Raw genomic sequence first — 18186 nt, 5'->3', positions numbered from 1 at the left:
TCAAATGCAAAATAATTTTATAAGTTAATAGGAATTACGGATTTTTTAGAGTAAAAAGGACATTTTAAAGGATGTGGCAGTCTTTGTCAATGGCAATTCGCAGCTACTTTTTATTATTTGGGAACTTAAATGATGAGTACTGAAACTGCTTAGATTTAATGTATTTATGATTAGGAATTGGGGATCTCTGTATAATTATACCCAACGTTGAATGTGTCATCAAAATAAAGCGAGTATCAAATAAATTTTACACCCGCGAAGGCAAATTTGATACATTTTCCCACGTTTTCACACTCCCCGTGTTACGCTGTGTCCATTAAACAACAAGAATTTTATCATTGACCCCCAAGTATTTTGATTTTAACAAATAAAAACGTAATTTCTCGTTGTTCATCAAATAGATCCCAGATCCCTTGAGTAAATGCTACTCACACACTCTCAACGCAACTTTAACATAGCGAAAGCACAATGAAAAAAAAAAAGTTTAAAACATGAACTTAAATAAAATATTTGAGAAGTTACTATATGAGTTACAATCCAAATTAATAATTTCTATTTTGTGAATGAGATTGAAGGTGTGTTAAGAATGTGTGATTCACTAACATTATCTTAATTCTATAAAACTAATTATATTTATTATTTAAGCATAGTGTAACTATTAATTAAATTGTTCTCTCCTCTTATTTGAACATAATTTCAACTCTAAATATCTTATTTCAACTTAAAATATTTTATTAACTAAACTAGCTAGCCTAACAGATAAAGTAACTTCTTCATAGTTACATAATATAATCTTAGATAAATTTTTTGGTTTATCTCACTATTTACACAATAACATCATATGATGGAAAATCTTCTGAAGATTTATCTCACTATTTATATAATAAGATCATATGATCGTAATCCCTATAGCCTAATGGGATTACAGTCTAATGTACCAGATTTAGACGGTCGTATGTAGTTTAATTTACATTAACGAGATGAAGCAAGCAATCAAGTAACTATGAAGTGTTAGGAAATTGGTGGGTGAAGTAGGACCCCAGCTAAAGTAAAATTGGAAGAAAATAAAGAACAAGCACAAAAGAGGACACAAGAAAATTACATGGTTCGGCTTTTAGCCTACGTCCACGGGCGAAAACAGAAGGAAATATTTTACTAGTGAAAAGGAGTTACAAGTATTGTAGTATTTTAGCTCACTACCCAAAACCTCAATACACCCAAACTCTCAGAACACTAATAACAAGAGCTTATAATTTCAAGCTCTCTAAACTCTTTCAAAATGCTAAATTGGTCTCTCTTAATGGAATGCATAAGCTCTTCATCTGCACTTCTATTTATAACAAACTAGTGGCCAAGAAAATCAACGATTTTAGCCCACCAATTATGGCTTCAATTTCGTCAATCCGCATGGCTTCCATTTGTCAATCTAACTTTATGAATTTTGTGGGTTATGTCCTCCATTTTCTTTGATTTGCTGCAAAATTCCTCTTCTTTGAACATGGACCATCTAGATGGATGGCTGCTTTTGACATGAAGAAGTTAGGGAGTTATTTAACATAAACAGATAAAGTATCCTCTTATTCACTGAAACATTAAATTTCAGGGAGTTCATAATAATTTCCCATCCCATTGAAACAACCAACTCAGGCATCTTCCAGTTTATAGTGTTCGCAAAACCCAAAACGACAAAACAGAATTCAATTTCGACATGAAGAGACGCACACGGCACAAGTCAGCAACCGCAGTCAAAATGACAATAAACAACACAACAACTCGACTCTTCCCTCTTCCCTCTTCCCTCTTCCCTCTTCCCTTCCTCTGTCTTAAATATCCTGTCGTTTTCCGTACAAATTAAATTAGCTTTTGCTTTTGAATTATGATTTGTGATTACGACGCCGTTTTGGGGACGTAATGATGCCTTTCCATTTTCTTTCTGTGGATTCCATTCCTTTTCTTTCTACTTGCTAAAACAACTTTCTCTCATTCTTTTCTTTACCTGTACACTTTTTCTTCCTAATCCTCTATATGAAAAGAAAGGAAAGTTAATAAAATTATTTTTAAAATGGAATTATAAAAAAAAAATACTAAAAAAAGCACTTTTTTCCTTAAGTACTTATTATTAGCACCTGCTTCTGTTGTTATAAGCATAATTGTTTGGTTGGTTGGGTCTAGCTGGCTATAAGCTTCTTGCCTTGGGAGTTCTTCTGTCACTATGATGAAGACGACCAATTCTGTAAGACCATTCTCTCTTTATTTTTGGTTTTGCTTTTATTGATTCTACTTGAGTGTGTGCGCATGTTAATAAGGACTCTTGAGAGATATGATTATTGATGATTGATTGATTATTTATTTGTTTGATTTGTTTCGTTTATACTATGAATATAGCGGAAAGCAAAGAGCTTGTCTAAAAGCCAACAAAAAAAAAATGAAAAAAAAAAGAAGTGTTTTTTTTCTTCAGTTTGGTTTCTGGCAAGTGCTTTTCTTCTTGTTTGGTTTCTGGGAAATGCTTTCTGCTTCTGTCTGGTTTCTGGGAAGTGTTTTTTCCTTCTATTTGGTTGCTGGAATGTGTGGTATATCATCCTCTGTTTTGTTGCTGAGAAGTGCTTTCTGCTTCCATTTATGGGAAGTGCTTTTTAATTCTGTTTGATTGCTGAGATATGCTTATCTTTCTGTTTTATTGCTAGTAACCAATTGGACTTTTTTTTTTTTTTCAATTATCTGAATTTACTCTATTTTGTTAGAGGGAAAAAGCCTTAGGGCCTGGCCGTGTAGATTTCAAGTGGAAAATTCGAATAATGAATATTGTAATTTTCCTTTTTTTCCTTAAAATTTTTTGTTCACTGGTAATGGCACCTAGTGTTTGGGAAAAAGAAAAAAAAAATCTAAATAGGTTTTCTTTTGTTTTTTACTTTTTTTATTTTACAGTGTCTTTTTTTGAAACACTGTTTGGTTGGAAGGAAAATATTAGGAAAATTAAGAAATCAAATGAGCACATGTACTGTCTAACTCTTGTTGAAAAAAATGGGTTATAAGTCATTCACAGCGGTATGGGATGGTTATGGAGATTACAGAAAGAGGATTGTCAAGCTGAAGCCATTTTTTCAAAGTGAAAAATGAAAAATAAAGTAAGATTATTCAATTTAATTGATGGATCTTCTCCCTTTCAGATTTCTGTTCTATCAGATCCACCGAGTAGGTCATGCCTCTGCAGTCTGTTCATCGCCGCTGCTTTGATTTGTAGTGTTTACTTCATTGGCAGTTCATTTGTTGCAAAGGAAAACAAGGAAGTGAGTTTCTATTCAATTAAAATTCTCGCTGACTGGTATGTTGCAGATTGTAATGGCAAAGGGCTAGTTTTTGTGTTGCTGATGTTCAGTGGATCAATTTGGATATGCCGAGATATGTCTGAATTAAGTAGAATTGCCTTAATTTTTTTTGCAGAGATTAATGAGATGGGGACTTGTTCATAGCATGTACAGTGCAAAACCTGAAACTTGCAAGGTTAACCATTAGTCCATTTTTCTAGTGGCACATGAAGTTATCTAAATTCCTTTCTGATTTCATTTTTCTTTTCACGTCTATTCTATTTAGAATCAACAATGCAGGCTTCCAGGAACTGAGGCATTACCAGAAGGAATAGTTTCCAAAACATCAAATCTGGAAATGCGGCCTTTATGGAGCTCCCCATCAAAACTTGTATGTGAGATTGTGAATGACCATCATTAGAATCTAATAGCTCATAACCTATAGTCAAAATCTACTTAATTTATCTGTGATTGCTTTTTAAGTAAATGGCAAATAAGATTCTGTTCACTCATACACAGTTCTGTTTTCCTGTGAGTCATGAGCTATTTGTTGCTGAGGTCTATGAATTTGAATTTTCAAATTTTTTTCTTTTCTTTTCTTCCTAATGCTTATATTACATAGTTTTGTGTCAGAACAATCAAAGGCCTCCAATGAACCTGTTAGCCATTGCAGCTGGAATTAAGCAAAAGAAGATAGTTGACCAAATTGTTAGAAAGGTCTTGGCCCCTATTCTGCTGCCTCTTTTGTTTTCATAATTATCTTATAAGTTCTGTGCTTGATTTCCATCTTCTTGCTGCAGTTTCCTTCGAAAGATTTTGTTGTGATGCTTTTTCATTATGATAGTGTTGTGGATGAATGGAAAGATTTAGTGTGGGCTGATCGCGCCATACACGTATCTGCAGCTAATCAAACAAAATGGTATTTAAGTTTTATCAGAAAAACTGTTCTCCTAGACACGAGGGGGCCATGTGTATGTTCATGGGTAATTTTTTAAATTTTACTATGCCTTCTGGTGTAATAGGTGGTTTGCAAAACGTTTCTTGCATCCAGACATTGTTGCCGAGTATAATTATATATTCCTCTGGGATGAAGACATTGGTGTTGAGAATTTTAATCCAAGACGGTAAGTAGACATGGCTTCATTTTAGCTTTTATATTTTTAAAGTGATCAGCAAAAATCTGTACCTAAAATTCATGCATAAAATTTTGAAAATCTTAATTATCTTGCAAAACAAAACTGTATGTATTTGTGTATTTTGTGTTTACTGGAGCTAGCTAGACCTCATATTTAGAGTACTGAACCTTTTTGTAGATATCTGTCAATTGTTAAAGATGAGGGGTTTGAGATATCTCAGCCAGCACTTGATCCTGTTAAGTCAGAGGTACATCATCCGATTACTGCACGTCGAAGAAATTCAAAAGCACACAGGTTTGTGTCAAATTAGTTTATCATCAACTTGGTCTTAATACTGTCAAGTTAATATTCCCTTTTACGTAAGCTTTAACCTTCTCCTTGCTGAAACCTTGGTGACCGTATTGGTTATTATATCAAAACTCACTGGTCCTACTTATAGCCTTGTCTCTCTTGTGATCTCTTGCATTCGGAGCTGTGCTTTCCTGCTTATATTCCAGATATTGCTGTTAAATTCTGTCTACAGCAGATTTGAAACCGTCACAGTACTGGCATTTTCCTCAATTGATAATAATTTTACTATTCAAGAATTTGATTAGTTCAGCTTTTTCAAACTAACTTTCAAACAGGAGGATGTACAAGTATAAAGGTAGTGGAAGGTGTGATGATTACAGCACTGCTCCTCCATGCATTGGGTAAACGGTCACTTTCTCTATGTTTCCTTTTTTTTTTTTTGGCCCTTTTTAACTTATCTATTCCATCCTAATGATTGTCAATTATTTTATTCCGTTATGCAGTTGGGTAGAAATGATGGCACCTGTGTTTTCGAGGGCTGCTTGGAGATGTGCTTGGTATATGATTCAGGTATAAAACTTCTTGCAACTGTTTTCTTTTGGAAGGTAGAAGTAGAAGATCAAGATTCTGTTTGCAATCTTCATACTGCTCAGACTTTGAAGTTATTGTTCTCAAATTACTTTATCTCCATCAGAATGACTTGATCCACGCATGGGGCCTGGATATACAACTTGGCTATTGTGCACAAGTAATTTTCTATAAGCCTATCACTTCAATTTCTCATTCTCTCTGCTGTATTAATAGCATTTAACTATGTTTCAGGGTGATCGAACAAAAAATGTTGGCGTAGTTGATTCTGAGTACATTGTTCATCTTGGTCTTCCTACACTTGGTGTCACTACAGAACCTGAGGCAAGTACTTGAATTCACATCAGTAACAGAATCGTGAGACTGAAGTGGTTCAGGAGTTGTTGATTCTCATATTATATTGTTGAAACATTTAATTCTTAATCGTAAATTGACGATCTGTCTAAGCTAGAATAATAAGAATGCTCTGACCCATGTCCGTTATCTCACTTTTTACCATCTGCTTCATGCAGTTAAACGCTGTTGGACAGGCTTCTGATGATCTAGAGCAAATTGCAAACCCTGTTGCATTGGTATGTATTTTGAACCTTAAGTTGCCTTTCAGCACATTCTTTATCCGTACATAATGGATATTCATTCTCTGTGGAATTGCAGGCACCATCACAGTCCCGTAGATATGATAATCGGCCTGAGGTAAGATCCCTTCATTGCTATTGTATTTGTAAAGTGCTTTTTTCTGCTCAATACAAAGTAGATTCTACAAATTTTGCTCTTTCCATGCACATGCATGAATTTTCATACATACAAATTCTCGGTGTATTTTTACTCAAAACTCTCTTTATAGGTCCGAAGACAGTCCTACATCGAAATGCAGATCTTCAGAAATAGGTGGAAACATGCGGTAGAGGACGACAAATGTTGGGTCGATCCATATGGACAATCAACAAACCAAACCAGTCATTAATTCTATAAACATATTATAGGGCATTCTTCGAAGCATCGAACAAGATTTTGCTTCAAACATGTACACAGGCACAGATACTTCATGCATGCACAGATTACCTTGCATACAATTCTTTCTGTAATGACACCAGACATCTCAGAACTGCTTATTTTAAAGCTTTTAGGATGACATATGAGACTTTTGACTGCTGTTTCATAGCAAATGCTGGTCATTTCTTTTGCCAAAAATGGGGCAACTCATTCAGATTTCTCCTTTTAGTTGCTTCATTCATTTTTTTTTTTTTTACTTTGGTTTTGTGTTTCAGTGATTATTTGTGGTCGAATTCTAATGCAATGTAAATAAATATATTTTGTGGGCTGAGAATTATTGTAAATATAATTTTTCTTTTTGAATGCAATGCCGTATCCCTTCATGTATTTCCAATTCTCTTTACAATCATTTTCTTTTCTTTGATGCATGGATAATTCTAATCCAATGTGCTAAATTTAACTTGAAGTATAGCAATGGAAAAAAATATATATATATATTACACAAATGTTTTTAATGAGATGATAAGGTGTACACTATTATTTTGTACATCAATCTACATAGGCCACATGCTTACTTGATGATCATGATTTTCCAGCACAACGTAAATTATGTAAGGTTTTGATTTACCAAAATAGTGCTTTGTGCCACAGTAGATCACCATAATGTGTAGTAATACTACCTACTAAATCATTAAAATGTAAAATTTTGACTTAGTGGGTGAAGTTGCTCACTTTTACGACATAATATTGTTTAACTAATTTAAAATTTTAATGCTATTCACAAGAAATTACAAAATTATCTACCACCTATTTAAATGTTCATTAGATAGTGAGCATTGGTGCTCACTACATCATCTTCCTTAAAATATATAATTTCAGTTCAATTAATTAGCTTAAAAAAGAAAATATATTTAAAATCCCCTAATCTAATTAATGAGTCAATATTCTAAGTGGATCTAAGGCCCATTATGTCTAGCCACTCTTTGAAGCCCATACACTTCAAAATAAAATAAAAATTTTATAAAAAAACCCCACAAAATTCATACAGTTATTTTCTCTGATCTCTTGACTGGTAGCACATTTCTAGAAACAATCTTTATGGTCAAGGGTTTAAGCCATTTCTCTTCTACTCCAAATCAAAATCTCTAGGGTTTAAGGCGCATTTGACCAAAATGCCCCTCCTCCGCCTCCTCCTCCGCAGTGGCAATTGTCACCACCACCGACTCTCCTTCTCTCTCCTCCACCAGTTCCACAACCTTGCCCTTAACCCCAATTCCCCAAACCCTAACCTTAATCCCATTTCCGCACGCGGCTACGCCTTCTCCTCCGCCGAAGAAGCCGCAGCCGAACGCCGTCGCCGCAAACGCCGGCTTCGCATCGAGCCGCCTCTCCACGCCATACGCCCCAACCCAACTCAGCCTCCACCGCGTGACCCTAACGCGCCTCGCCTTCCCGACACCACCTCGGCCCTCGTTGGCCCCCGTCTCAACCTCCACAATCGCGTTCAGTCCCTCATCCGTGCGGGAGACCTCGATGCCGCCTCCTACTTGGCCCGCCAGGCTGTTTTCTCCAGGATTCGTCCTACTGTGTTCACTTGTAATGCGATCATAGCGGCTATGTACCGGGCGAAACGGTATGATGATGCTGTTGCTCTCTTTAAGTATTTTTTCGATCAAGCTGATATTGTGCCTAATATTGTGTCTTATAATAATTTGATTAATACTTATTGTGATGAGGGGAAAGTGGATGAGGGGATGAATGTTTTTAGAAGGATTATTGAAACGGCGCCTGTTGGTCCTAGTTCTAATACTTATAGGCATTTGACAAAAGGGTTTGTTGATGCTGGGAGAATAGGGGAGGCTGTGGATTTGTTGAGGGACATGTTGAGTAGACAGTTAGGAGCGGATTCATTGGTTTATAATAATTTGATATCTGGGTTTCTGAATTTGGGGAATTTGGAGAAGGCGAACGAGTTGTTTGATGAGTTGAAACAAAGGTGTTTGGTTTATGATGGGGTTGTGAATGCAACGTTTATGGAGTGGTGGTTTAATCAGGGGAAAGATAAGGAGGCGATGCAGTCGTACAAATCTTTGATGGAGAGGAATTTTAGGATGACTCCAGCCACTTGTAATACCCTTTTGGAGGTTTTGTTGAAGCATGAGAAGAAAGAAGAGGCGCAAGCTTTGTTTGAACAGATGTTGGATAATCATCAGCCACCCAATATTCAGGCGGTGAATTCAGATACATTTAACATCATGGTCAATGAGTGCTTTAAGCATGGGAAGTTTTCAGAAGCTGTTGAGACATTTAAGAAAGCAGGAACACACCCAAAATCCAAGCCTTTTGCAATGGATGTTGCGGGATATAATAATATTATTGCTAGGTACTGTGAGAATGAGATGTTGGAGGAGGCAGAGAAGCTGTTAAGAGAAATATCCACAAAGTCTTTGTCGCCTGACGTAACGACTTTTAGGACGTTGATTGACGCTTATTTGAAGGTGGAGAGAATTGATGATGCTTTGGAATTGTTTAACAGGATGGTAGAGTCCGGTTTGCGCGTGGTTGTGAGTTTTGGGACTAAGGTGTTTAATGAGTTAATAACCAAGGGTAAGGTTGCAGAATGTGCGCCAATTTTAACAAAAATGGGAGAGAAAGATCCTAAACCCGACTTCTTGATATATGATGTTGTGGTCCGGGGGTTGTGCAATGAAGGTTTATTTGACATGAGCAAGGATATAGTTGATCAAATGATGAAGTACGGTGTTGGTATTACCCCTGCTCTGCAAGATTTTGTACGCGAGACTTTTGGGAAAGCTGGTCGAGGTGAGGAGATCGAGAGAATTTTGAATGCAGATAGGTGGGGATATGCTGCACCTGTTCCACCCCCTCGAACAAGTGGACCGCCTCAAATGACTGGACAGCAGTATTCAGGATACAATAGAATGGCCAGAGAGCAGCAGTTTGGATCAAATCAAATGGCTGGACAGCAGTCTTTAGGACCTAATCAAATGGAAGGACCGCAGCACTTTGGATCGTATCAAAGGATGGGGCAGCAATCTTTTGGCCCTAATCAGATGGCTGGACAGCAACACTTTACATCGAACCAAATGATGGGACAGCAGTCTTTCAGGCCTACTCAAATGTCAGGATATCAGCAATTTGGATCAAACCAAATGATGGGGCAGCAGTCTTTTGGACCTAATAAAATGGCAGGAGAGCAGCCATTTTCACCGTTTCAAAGGATGGGACAGCAGTCTTCAGGACCCAGTCAGATGTCGGGACAGCAGTCTTCAGGACCCTCACAGATGTTGGGACAGCAGTCTCTAGGCCCCAATCAAATGGAAAGACAGCAACCTCAAGGATCTTATCAAAAGTGGGGACAGCAGGCTTTTGGATCCAATCAAATGGGAGGACAGCAGCCTTCTGGATACAATAGAATGGGTGAGCAGCAGCACTTTGGATGGCAGCAAATGTCAGGGCATCAGCCAAATAAAATTGCTCAGTGGACAGGACAACCACCATCAGCACCCTCACAAACGGCTGGTCAGCAACAATCATGGCAACCTCAAACATCAGCACAGCAGCAGTCATGGTCTCAAGCAGCTGAGCAGCCACCAGTTGGATCTCCTCAAGAAGATCAGAATCCTTCAGGACCCCCTGAATGGCAGGAAAACCACCAACGGGCAGCAGCTTGATTCTTATGTACATGAAGTTACAGATGGAATGGCCTGGTTTCTAAAGGGTATGCTGTGTTGGTCAAGCAAATTGCTGCGTCATTGTTGTATGTTGAGTATTATTTTCAGCTGCAGTTCTAAAATGGCAAAATTTGCTCAAGTGTAATAATGACGTAGTTTTTGCTAAGAAATTCTCTCTTCATGTAGATGTTATGCAACTATGTGAAGTGACAGATTAATTATTCTTCTGTCTTGGATCTCACATATTTATTACAGATGTCTTAATTGATTAAGAATTTCTTATGCAATGGTATGTTGTTACTTCAAACTTATGTGCTCAGCTTGTAAGTGTAGCTTTTTTTTTAAAAATTTATTTATAGGCATCGATTAACTTATTCCTCCCATTTTATTGTGGTGTAGGGTTGCTATATATCTGGAATTTAAGATATGATAAAACTTGTTCTTTTTGTTTTATCAGAATTTATGAAATACAGGGATGCTGTCAAAGTTGAGTGCCGTCTAATTTCCCATGCATTTGGCTGTAATTATTTTTGTCTGTATACCTTGTGGAAACACTCGATGCATATGGGTAATCCCACGGAAACTGTCTGGTAGTATACGTTATGTTTAGGGCAGTCTATATATTTTATGTTTCTTAAGAGCTTTTATCTTGATATATTTCATGTTTATTGAGAAAATGATTTTATCTTGATGAGCTTTCAACAACCCAGTCACTTTATTTTCCGGTTCTGACAATTGATATAGAGAGTGATTCTTTCTTGTTTTTGGACCTTTTACAAGTTTTTTTTCTTCCCTACGTTGATGTTCTTAACCTGAAATTTTCATCATTCAGCTAATTGCATAAAATTCTGTGTGAATCTGATCATGTTCAAATATCTTTGCCTAGGCTTACTGAAAAATATGGCCTTGACAGGCTGAAATTTTCCCTCTTCTGTAAAAATTTGTCATAGCTAGCTTTTTATGAAAAGTTTTGATATAAATGGACATCTAGGTCAAGAATTCGAGTATCTCCATGACTCCATGTGCGTTGATCTGGGTGGTTCAGGCCACAGTATGACTTTCTGATACTTCTATCGGTAAACCTGTATTGAAGCCACAAAATATTAGACAAACAACCTTATACAAACTGATATGACAAGTAACATATGATTGGTTGATTTGACATTTATATGCCAATTAATTGCCATTTTCTACTTTGAGGTACAATGTCAACGTTGGGGGAAGACGCCATTCATCTAAGAAAAAATGTTGCTGCATTCCATCAATAAAGTGGAAAAATGTTACCGATCAAGAAAGAAATCAATTCCCAGCATATTTCAGTAGTTTATGCTTGTTATGAAGATCCTGATAATCATATTCTTGCACTGCAGAAACAATAGCAATTTATGAAATCAAATCCTTTGACGAAGCTTAAAATCCCAAGTACACCAAATGGGTTGTATCAAAGATTGTACAATGAAATCTGAAAAATGATGTAAAATTTTCTATATTAATGCTTTCTTCCTCCAAAAAAGTTTCTTTCAAAATTTGCCAATAAAAGTATTACCTGTACACTTTGTTATGGCATAAACAATCAGATCAACCCAACCCTACAAAAAATTTGAGCTGCGGCAAAGCTCCATAAAAATTTAAAAGCTTAAATAGTATTAAAAAAGTTAAAAAAAAATATTGCCTAGTCAATTGTCAAAATTCCATCACCTTTGAACTGATTTTAAGCAAGGGCTCCAGCGTATTAGGAGCAAACTTTCTAGCAAAGAGATAACACCTTGATGTTCTCTGCTCATTGTACAAACATAACGAGCCATTACTGTTCCTAAGAGATTGTATAAATTCTTCTGTAATATTCTCTTTCTTGTACATCGCTGGGTGTGGGCCCAACATTGACCAGTCAACCCAAGTCACACTCCGGTTAGCCATCAGTGATCCGTGGAATATGTTCAGGTAAGTTGGAATGTAATGCTCATCAGGGTAGCAAGAAGGCTTACAGTATTTCCTGAAAAGTGAAAGGTACTTGGTGTCTGAGATGATATAAATGGCCACCTTACGTTGCATCTCAAACCATTGGGACCCTTTTCTCCATTGATAGATCTTGATATCAGGACGCATCCAACGGCTGTAGCGTCCACGACCATAACGCGAGGGATCATCATATGACTCAACAAAGCTGTATGGAGAACCTGTAAGATACTTGTAGACAGTTGGGAAATTATAGATTGGGATACAGCTCTCAGACAGAAGAACAAATCGCTCATTTGAGAAGTCTAGCAGAGCGTTGGCTAGAAGTCGTTTCTCGGCATCAGCCATTTCCACAGTTCCCCATCCAACATTCTGAAGATAAATAAAAAGAAGAGTTCATTAGGAGAAAACAGAAAATTAAAACAGATATACAAAAATAAACCAGAGAGCTAGAGAAAGAGAGATGCCAGAGCTAGGCTTAGATGGAAGAAAGGGAAAACAATCACTGATTTTAAGATTATGACAAGTTGGAAGAGGCAATTAAATCATACCAGATAAAGCAGAAAAATGCATGGTAAACTCAAGAGTATAAACTTTTGTTATGTATGTATTAAAAATCAAAATAACAATTCCACTGCCATCAAGTTTGGGTACAACCTATGTGCTCTTTATTAGCCCAATAATCCGACTACTCTTAAAATCATAGGTTCTATTTCACATGTTAGGTGATATTCACCATCAATATTCCGGAATTATTAGACTCATAATTCATTTACCACAAAGAATCTGCAAAAGAAAAACTTCAAATTATTGGTCCAGATACACAAACAAGTATATCAAATATGCTAGGCTTGTTTTACAAGGAAACTTCAGATAACATATCAAAACGACGTGTTGATGCTATCACTTTTCTGAATTACCTAGGCCAGAATCTATAAAAATCCATAACATCTGGACTTAAAACACATCTAGTCAAAAACCTAATATGTGAAAAGTGAAAAATAATGGAACTCCAGTAGGAACCATTCCAGCTTCTTTTCCTTCTTCCTTTGGCTAGAGCTCATTCTTGTTTAGCATGATAATGCAATGGATAGACTAAAAGAGGACATAAACCCGAAACTAAGTATCCCCAACAGATTCATCCTGTGATGAATATGGGCATGTTAACTGCTTTCTTACTGATCTCCCCTCTCTGTTACAACATTTGATTTAAATTTCCAAGAAGCTCAGATATCTGAGTAGCGAATTCATCCAACTACAAGCTCTGTAAGGCTATTTTCAAGTCTAGACAATCCTAAAACTGGAGCAGTTTATAAGCGTGGGCTGGGGAATTATCTAAGTTTTTGGACAGTGTTGTTCACACAGTTGTTTCACCTGAACTGAAAATTACCTATATTTCGAGGTAGGATAGCTACTCAAAAGTTCTAAGCATCCCCGTAGAACCACAGCTCTAGAAAAGGGTCTAACAAAATAGTCCATCGGACTACATCCAAGCCTTTAAATGGGCTTCCAGGGAAGAGATATTGATTTTATTTTCAAATTTTAGAAACAAATATTGGTACATAGATTGCAATGCCTAACAACTAATTGAATTCGCAAGCTCATATTAATATAAACAGAGAAGAATATATTTCAAATCTTTTAGCTTCCAAAATCAACTCGAGTTGATGTTGCAAAATAATATAGTGTACTTCCTATAAAAGACATTCAAACCATGAACACTCTTCAAAGACCACCCCAATATATATCATAAATTCAAATTCTCAGTGAGAAAGCAAAAACGTTGAAATAGTTCATTACTAACATTCTCTTCATTGAGTATATATCACGGTTGTAAGTCCTCGCAACTATGCACATTGACCTTTAATCGACAACCATTCTTCTCAAATCTTAAAGAGATCTCTACAACTATGAAGTTTGAACTTCACTTAGCTCACTCAAATAGTAACTCATAAAGGAACTTATCATAAATCAATAAAATCTTCAACAAATACAACAAAATCTCAAAAGAGAAACATAATAAATTACCCGACTAGGGATTTGCCTCCCATAAAAGGGAGAATCACTAGAGACATTGAGCTTGTACCCCGGCAACGCGTGAACATAAATAGAGAAATACTTCTCATGCCCTTTGAAAAACCTCTCCCACAGAGGCAACAAGGGCAACGGCCCTCTCGTCAAAAACATAAAGGCTACTCTAGGAGTTCTCTCAAATGGGTACTCTTCCTTGTAAGGCACCATCGAAGCCCTCCAAAAGAGCTGTTCATCAGTCATTCTATGACTCAAATTCGCAGGACGAACAAACTTGTCGATGTTTAAGTAGTCAATATCATCACATGTTTGAACAACCGCGCAACTCCCTTGGGGAGTTGACGAAGGAGCTGAATAACGACTATCCGAAAATAAAAACGACTCTCTCGTGAAATACCGATTCATATGTGAACTCGTCGCTAATCCTATGATTATTCCCGCCGCGAAAACAACTAAAAACGACAGTATTTGCACCAGTTTAAGTAACCCCATGTACTTCTCCGGCTCCTCTTTCTCCCCTCTACTCCTCGCCATTTATTCCTTCCACCGATCGCCACTTTCTTCAAAATCTCCGAAGCAACGAGAAAAAATTGTATACTTGTTCAGATCGCCAAGGATGGGTACTGAAGCAACCGGAGTGGTAAAGACTGGATCAAGATTGACTATTCCATATGGGAAAAAAATAATGAAGTAAAATAAAAAATAAAGAAAACAAAAATTGTATGTGATTTGTATATGGGATAAAAGGGAGGGATTCAAGAGAAAGTGGTGTGGTTGATGATTTTGATTGAAAACGAAATCGATTTGAGTGATTTTGGAATTTAAAGAGAAGAAGTTTTTTTGAGTGAGAGATTTGGAGAGAGAGAGAAAGAGGACCGAAGGGGGAAACAATGATACTTCGATGTACTACAACTGCGAAGTCACTTCACTTGAAGGGAATCACAATGTAAGAAACAAACAGGAATAATTATATATTATTTGAAAATTTATTAATTCAATGATTTAGAAAAAATATATATATTAATGATGAGATTAATATTATCATCATTGCTGTTTTGTCATTTTTTTTTTTAATTTGAATGACTTAATTTAGAGTGTAAATTATTCTTTGAGGATCATTATTTGATTGCCGTTTTGTCAAATTTTTTTTTTAAAGCATGCGAGATTATATTGACGAAAATAGGAAACTAATGATGTTGACATCAAGTTCCAATTTAGTGGCCAAAATAGTAATATAACAAACAGAGTTTTCAATAAAAACAGGAAGGAAAGTTAATGATGTTAAAGTTGTTAATAATGCGTCATTACTAAATGAAGGATTTTTTTTTGTTTTAATGAACTTTTGGGTTCGGCTACGGTGTAAATATGGTACCGTACCACGCATCCAATCATTGAATTCACTTAAATAGATGGATCTATTATAATTCAACAGCTGCGTGCAACAATGGCACAGTACCGCCGTTGTGTCATAATTTTCTCCTAAAATTTTTATCTCATAATAACATTAAGTGAAAGATAATAAGATTAATATCGTAGAAAATCTTCTACCAATAAACAAAAATTATAATAGTTAAATATAAATTTATCTAATGCATTCACCACATAATCCCAATCCTTCGAAATACCATCTGCCCAGACACTCTTAATATATTTAGTTATATAATTTTCATTATTTATATTTAGGCATTACGAATATAAATCCTTTTTTTCACCGAATTATAAATTTTAAGAAATTTTACCAGTTGACTTCCGATTTATTTCTCATTGTCAATATTGAACTACTAATGTGAATGAATGAAGCGTTAGTTGATATTATTATTTAAAACATGAGGGAAAATAACAGTTATGTGTTACGTATTCGGCTTAAATATCTTTATATCTCGAACATTTTCAAATGTTACGTACCTTCGATTAAATAAAGTCAAATACAACTTAGAATGTTTAAAAAATCATCAAACGAAGGCAATGTGAATGGAATTAAATACACGTGTCCAAATATTTTTCTAGGACATAACCATCTAGAGAAATTTTAGAGAGAATTTTTCACATATTTTACATTTTAATAGTATTTAAGTCAAATTGAGGGACCTTAGCAGGATTTTCCCCAATAAATTATATAGTTTTTTGCCCTTTTTTATATTTAAAGAAGTATTTAACTTGGAAGCTGCTTCTTTGTTTGGTAAAGTGCTTTGATAAGAACGGCTTATTAGGAAACTGCTTAATGCCTATTGCTGTTGCTGTTGCTGTTGCTATTGCTATTGGAGCCCATTACGATGCTGAAGTGGATAGAGTGGGGCGGCGGAAGATGAAGCAGTTTAAGCGGTGGGGCTTTGTAGATGATTTATTTAGTCAAACATTTGAAGAAGGCTAAAATGCGCCGTGTGCTCATATTACTCGCACTTTCGAGTCAATGCATTTTATTTACTTTTGTATGTTTATGGACTATGCAAACCGTCTAAGCCCAAAGAAAAAATTCATAATTAAAGCCCATCGAAAAGCCCATAATAAAAGCTCAAATTTAGAAAATAAAACCTATCAAAAAGCCCACAATTAAAGCTCAAATCATAGTTAAATAAACTTATTTTGTATTCTAAATGATGAGTTATAAATAAAAATTTATTATTTGAATTAAAAATGATAATGCTTAGTAATTATCTGTCACTTGAACTAATTAAATAGTGACACATCGTTTGCCACATCAGTTGAGATACAAAATTTGTATAGCATTATTGTTTAGAAATTACAAATACGAGTCCCTCCATAATCAGCACGGGGAGACTCAAAATCTCAAATTCGAAACCTCTAATTTAAAAAATAACTAGAGGAGGTACCTGATCAATCTAATTAAGAATTTGTTGACAATTGAGAATGCACTTGGATTGGGTTTTTGTGGAGGTGTAAAATTGGGATGTGCTAGCTTGTGATATCGAGCTCAGCTTTTCAAACAACAGCAATAAGTTTATCGAATTGAGATATAAAGTTTGTATCCCAACTTAAGTAATAAATGACAGGTCATTTTTATAATGAAATTGTACGCGATATTTCATACATAACATACTCAACAGCAAAAATTATATGACGTGCATGTGTGCGATGAAACAATAAACGACAAGCGCTGCACAGTTTAAAACATGGACGGCAAGTCGTTTATTGATGAATCTATGAACATCACATTATGCTATTCATACTATCACTTTTGCCACAAAGATGTATGCACTGTGCAGCCGAATAAAAATGATATCTCTTGCATTTTCTTTTAGATTGGAATAAAAATGGCATGACATACATCTATTTGACAAAATAATCAACAACGTGTCATTTGTTTGATTAATCTTTAAACATCATGTCATATAGTTTTAACGCTCGAGTGAATTTTTTTACAGCACGCATTTTGACGAAACTATAACCGACATATCATACAAAATTTTATTTTGGATATGGTCATGAAATTATGATAACACTTGACTCTGAGTATGCCACGCCCGGCCCTCGGCAGCCGCTAGTGGAAGAACCCAATCATGAAACAAGCAAACCGTCGCTTTTCTTCCTTATCTCTTGGTATAGCCTTTTCGGTTGTTATTTTATCTTTTTAACAGAGTTTTTTTTTTTTTTTTTACAATAACCACTTTTTAATTTCAATTGTAACACAATTATAATGAACTTTAGATATCTAAAAAAAATATTATTTTATATATGTACTGCATGCTTTTAAAATATAGGTGGGAGGGCACGGGTGTATTTCAATTAGGGTTTTCTTTCGAGTTGAGCCCACAGAATTTTTAAATATTTAGTATCACATTTTCTTTAATAATTACGTGTATGATTAAGATTTTCTTTTTTCTTCTTTGAGAAGAATGGTTGTTGATTTTAAAGGTCAATGTGCTTAGTTGCGACCGCCGAACTATTTCCATGCAAAAAGATATGTACTTCACGTAACACCAAAAAAAAGTCAACTATGACTAAACTTCCTAAACCAACCTTGACCACAACTTCTTTGGACCCTAAGCATCATTCTCCCCACTTTTGGTTCCCTCGAACCCAAACCCGATGAGGAGCCTCGCAATCCTTAACGACAAAACTTTCAAAGATGCTTGTTCAGAATTATAGACTCATGCCAGTGGCTCTTTGCAAGCCCCGAATCAGCTGTAATTATAGCTGATGATTTTGGTTCCATTTGAAATTGAGGTATTG

General features: G+C 35.8%; 3 protein-coding genes across 5 annotated transcripts; 2 read left to right on the top strand and 1 right to left on the bottom strand.

The window, feature by feature from the left end:
- The first annotated feature begins 1731 nt into the window (after positions 1-1731).
- Positions 1732-6527, top strand: LOC18043181. Of its 2 annotated transcripts, XM_006431431.2 has the most exons (15): positions 1732-2233; positions 3168-3287; positions 3442-3501; positions 3592-3696; positions 3939-4022; positions 4106-4224; positions 4328-4429; positions 4619-4735; positions 5068-5133; positions 5236-5302; positions 5427-5480; positions 5555-5644; positions 5833-5892; positions 5975-6013; positions 6165-6527. In XM_006431431.2, the coding sequence occupies exons 1-15, from the start codon at positions 2213-2215 to the stop codon at positions 6282-6284; spliced, it is 1224 nt and encodes a 407-aa protein (XP_006431494.1). In that variant the 5' UTR covers positions 1732-2212; the 3' UTR covers positions 6285-6527. The 2 variants fall into 2 exon arrangements, with proteins under 2 accessions (XP_006431494.1, XP_024039971.1); XM_024184203.1 differs by lacking the exons at positions 1732-2233; positions 3168-3287; positions 3442-3501 and having other exon boundaries at positions 3593-3696; positions 3928-4022.
- Positions 6528-7366: 839 nt separating this feature from the next.
- LOC18042547 (pentatricopeptide repeat-containing protein At1g10270) lies at positions 7367-10283 on the top strand. Its single transcript, XM_006431429.2, has one exon. It carries the CDS (start codon positions 7486-7488, stop codon positions 10006-10008), a length of 2523 nt encoding a protein of 840 aa, XP_006431492.1. The 5' UTR covers positions 7367-7485; the 3' UTR covers positions 10009-10283.
- A 756-nt stretch (positions 10284-11039) lies between these two features.
- Positions 11040-14914, bottom strand: LOC18043065. 2 transcript variants are annotated; one of them, XM_024183254.1, is made up of 3 exons: positions 13993-14914; positions 11707-12336; positions 11040-11090 (listed from the first exon to the last, which is right to left on the bottom strand). In XM_024183254.1, the coding sequence occupies exons 1-3, from the start codon at positions 14527-14529 to the stop codon at positions 11079-11081; spliced, it is 1179 nt and encodes a 392-aa protein (XP_024039022.1). In that variant the 5' UTR covers positions 14530-14914; the 3' UTR covers positions 11040-11078. The 2 variants fall into 2 exon arrangements, with proteins under 2 accessions (XP_024039022.1, XP_006431491.1); XM_006431428.2 differs by lacking the exon at positions 11040-11090 and having other exon boundaries at positions 11517-12336.
- Between the last annotated feature and the right edge of the window lie 3272 nt (positions 14915-18186).

The sequence above is a fragment of the Citrus clementina genome, unplaced genomic scaffold (assembly GCF_000493195.1).
Source record: "Citrus clementina cultivar Clemenules unplaced genomic scaffold, Citrus_clementina_v1.0 scaffold_5, whole genome shotgun sequence".
In the NCBI taxonomy this organism is placed as follows: domain Eukaryota; kingdom Viridiplantae; phylum Streptophyta; class Magnoliopsida; order Sapindales; family Rutaceae; genus Citrus; species Citrus x clementina.
This window is presented reverse-complemented; position numbering and strand designations above follow the sequence as displayed.

Excerpts from the sequence above, each read along its gene's own strand:
- LOC18043065 (XM_006431428.2), bottom strand. The coding sequence starts at position 14,529 with ATGGCGAGGAGTAGAGGGGAGAAAGAGGAGCCGGAGAAGTACATGGGG. Across the intron at positions 12,337-13,992 it reads GGAGGCAAATCCCTAGTCGG|AATGTTGGATGGGGAACTGT; the intron begins GTAATTTATTAT and ends ATTTATCTTCAG.
- LOC18043181 (XM_006431431.2), top strand. The coding sequence starts at position 2,213 with ATGATGAAGACGACCAATTCT. Across the intron at positions 4,736-5,067 it reads AGAAATTCAAAAGCACACAG|GAGGATGTACAAGTATAAAG; the intron begins GTTTGTGTCAAA and ends ACTTTCAAACAG. Across the intron at positions 5,481-5,554 it reads AACTTGGCTATTGTGCACAA|GGTGATCGAACAAAAAATGT; the intron begins GTAATTTTCTAT and ends ACTATGTTTCAG.
- LOC18042547 (XM_006431429.2), top strand. The coding sequence starts at position 7,486 with ATGCCCCTCCTCCGCCTCCTCCTCCGCAGTGGCAATTGTCACCACCAC.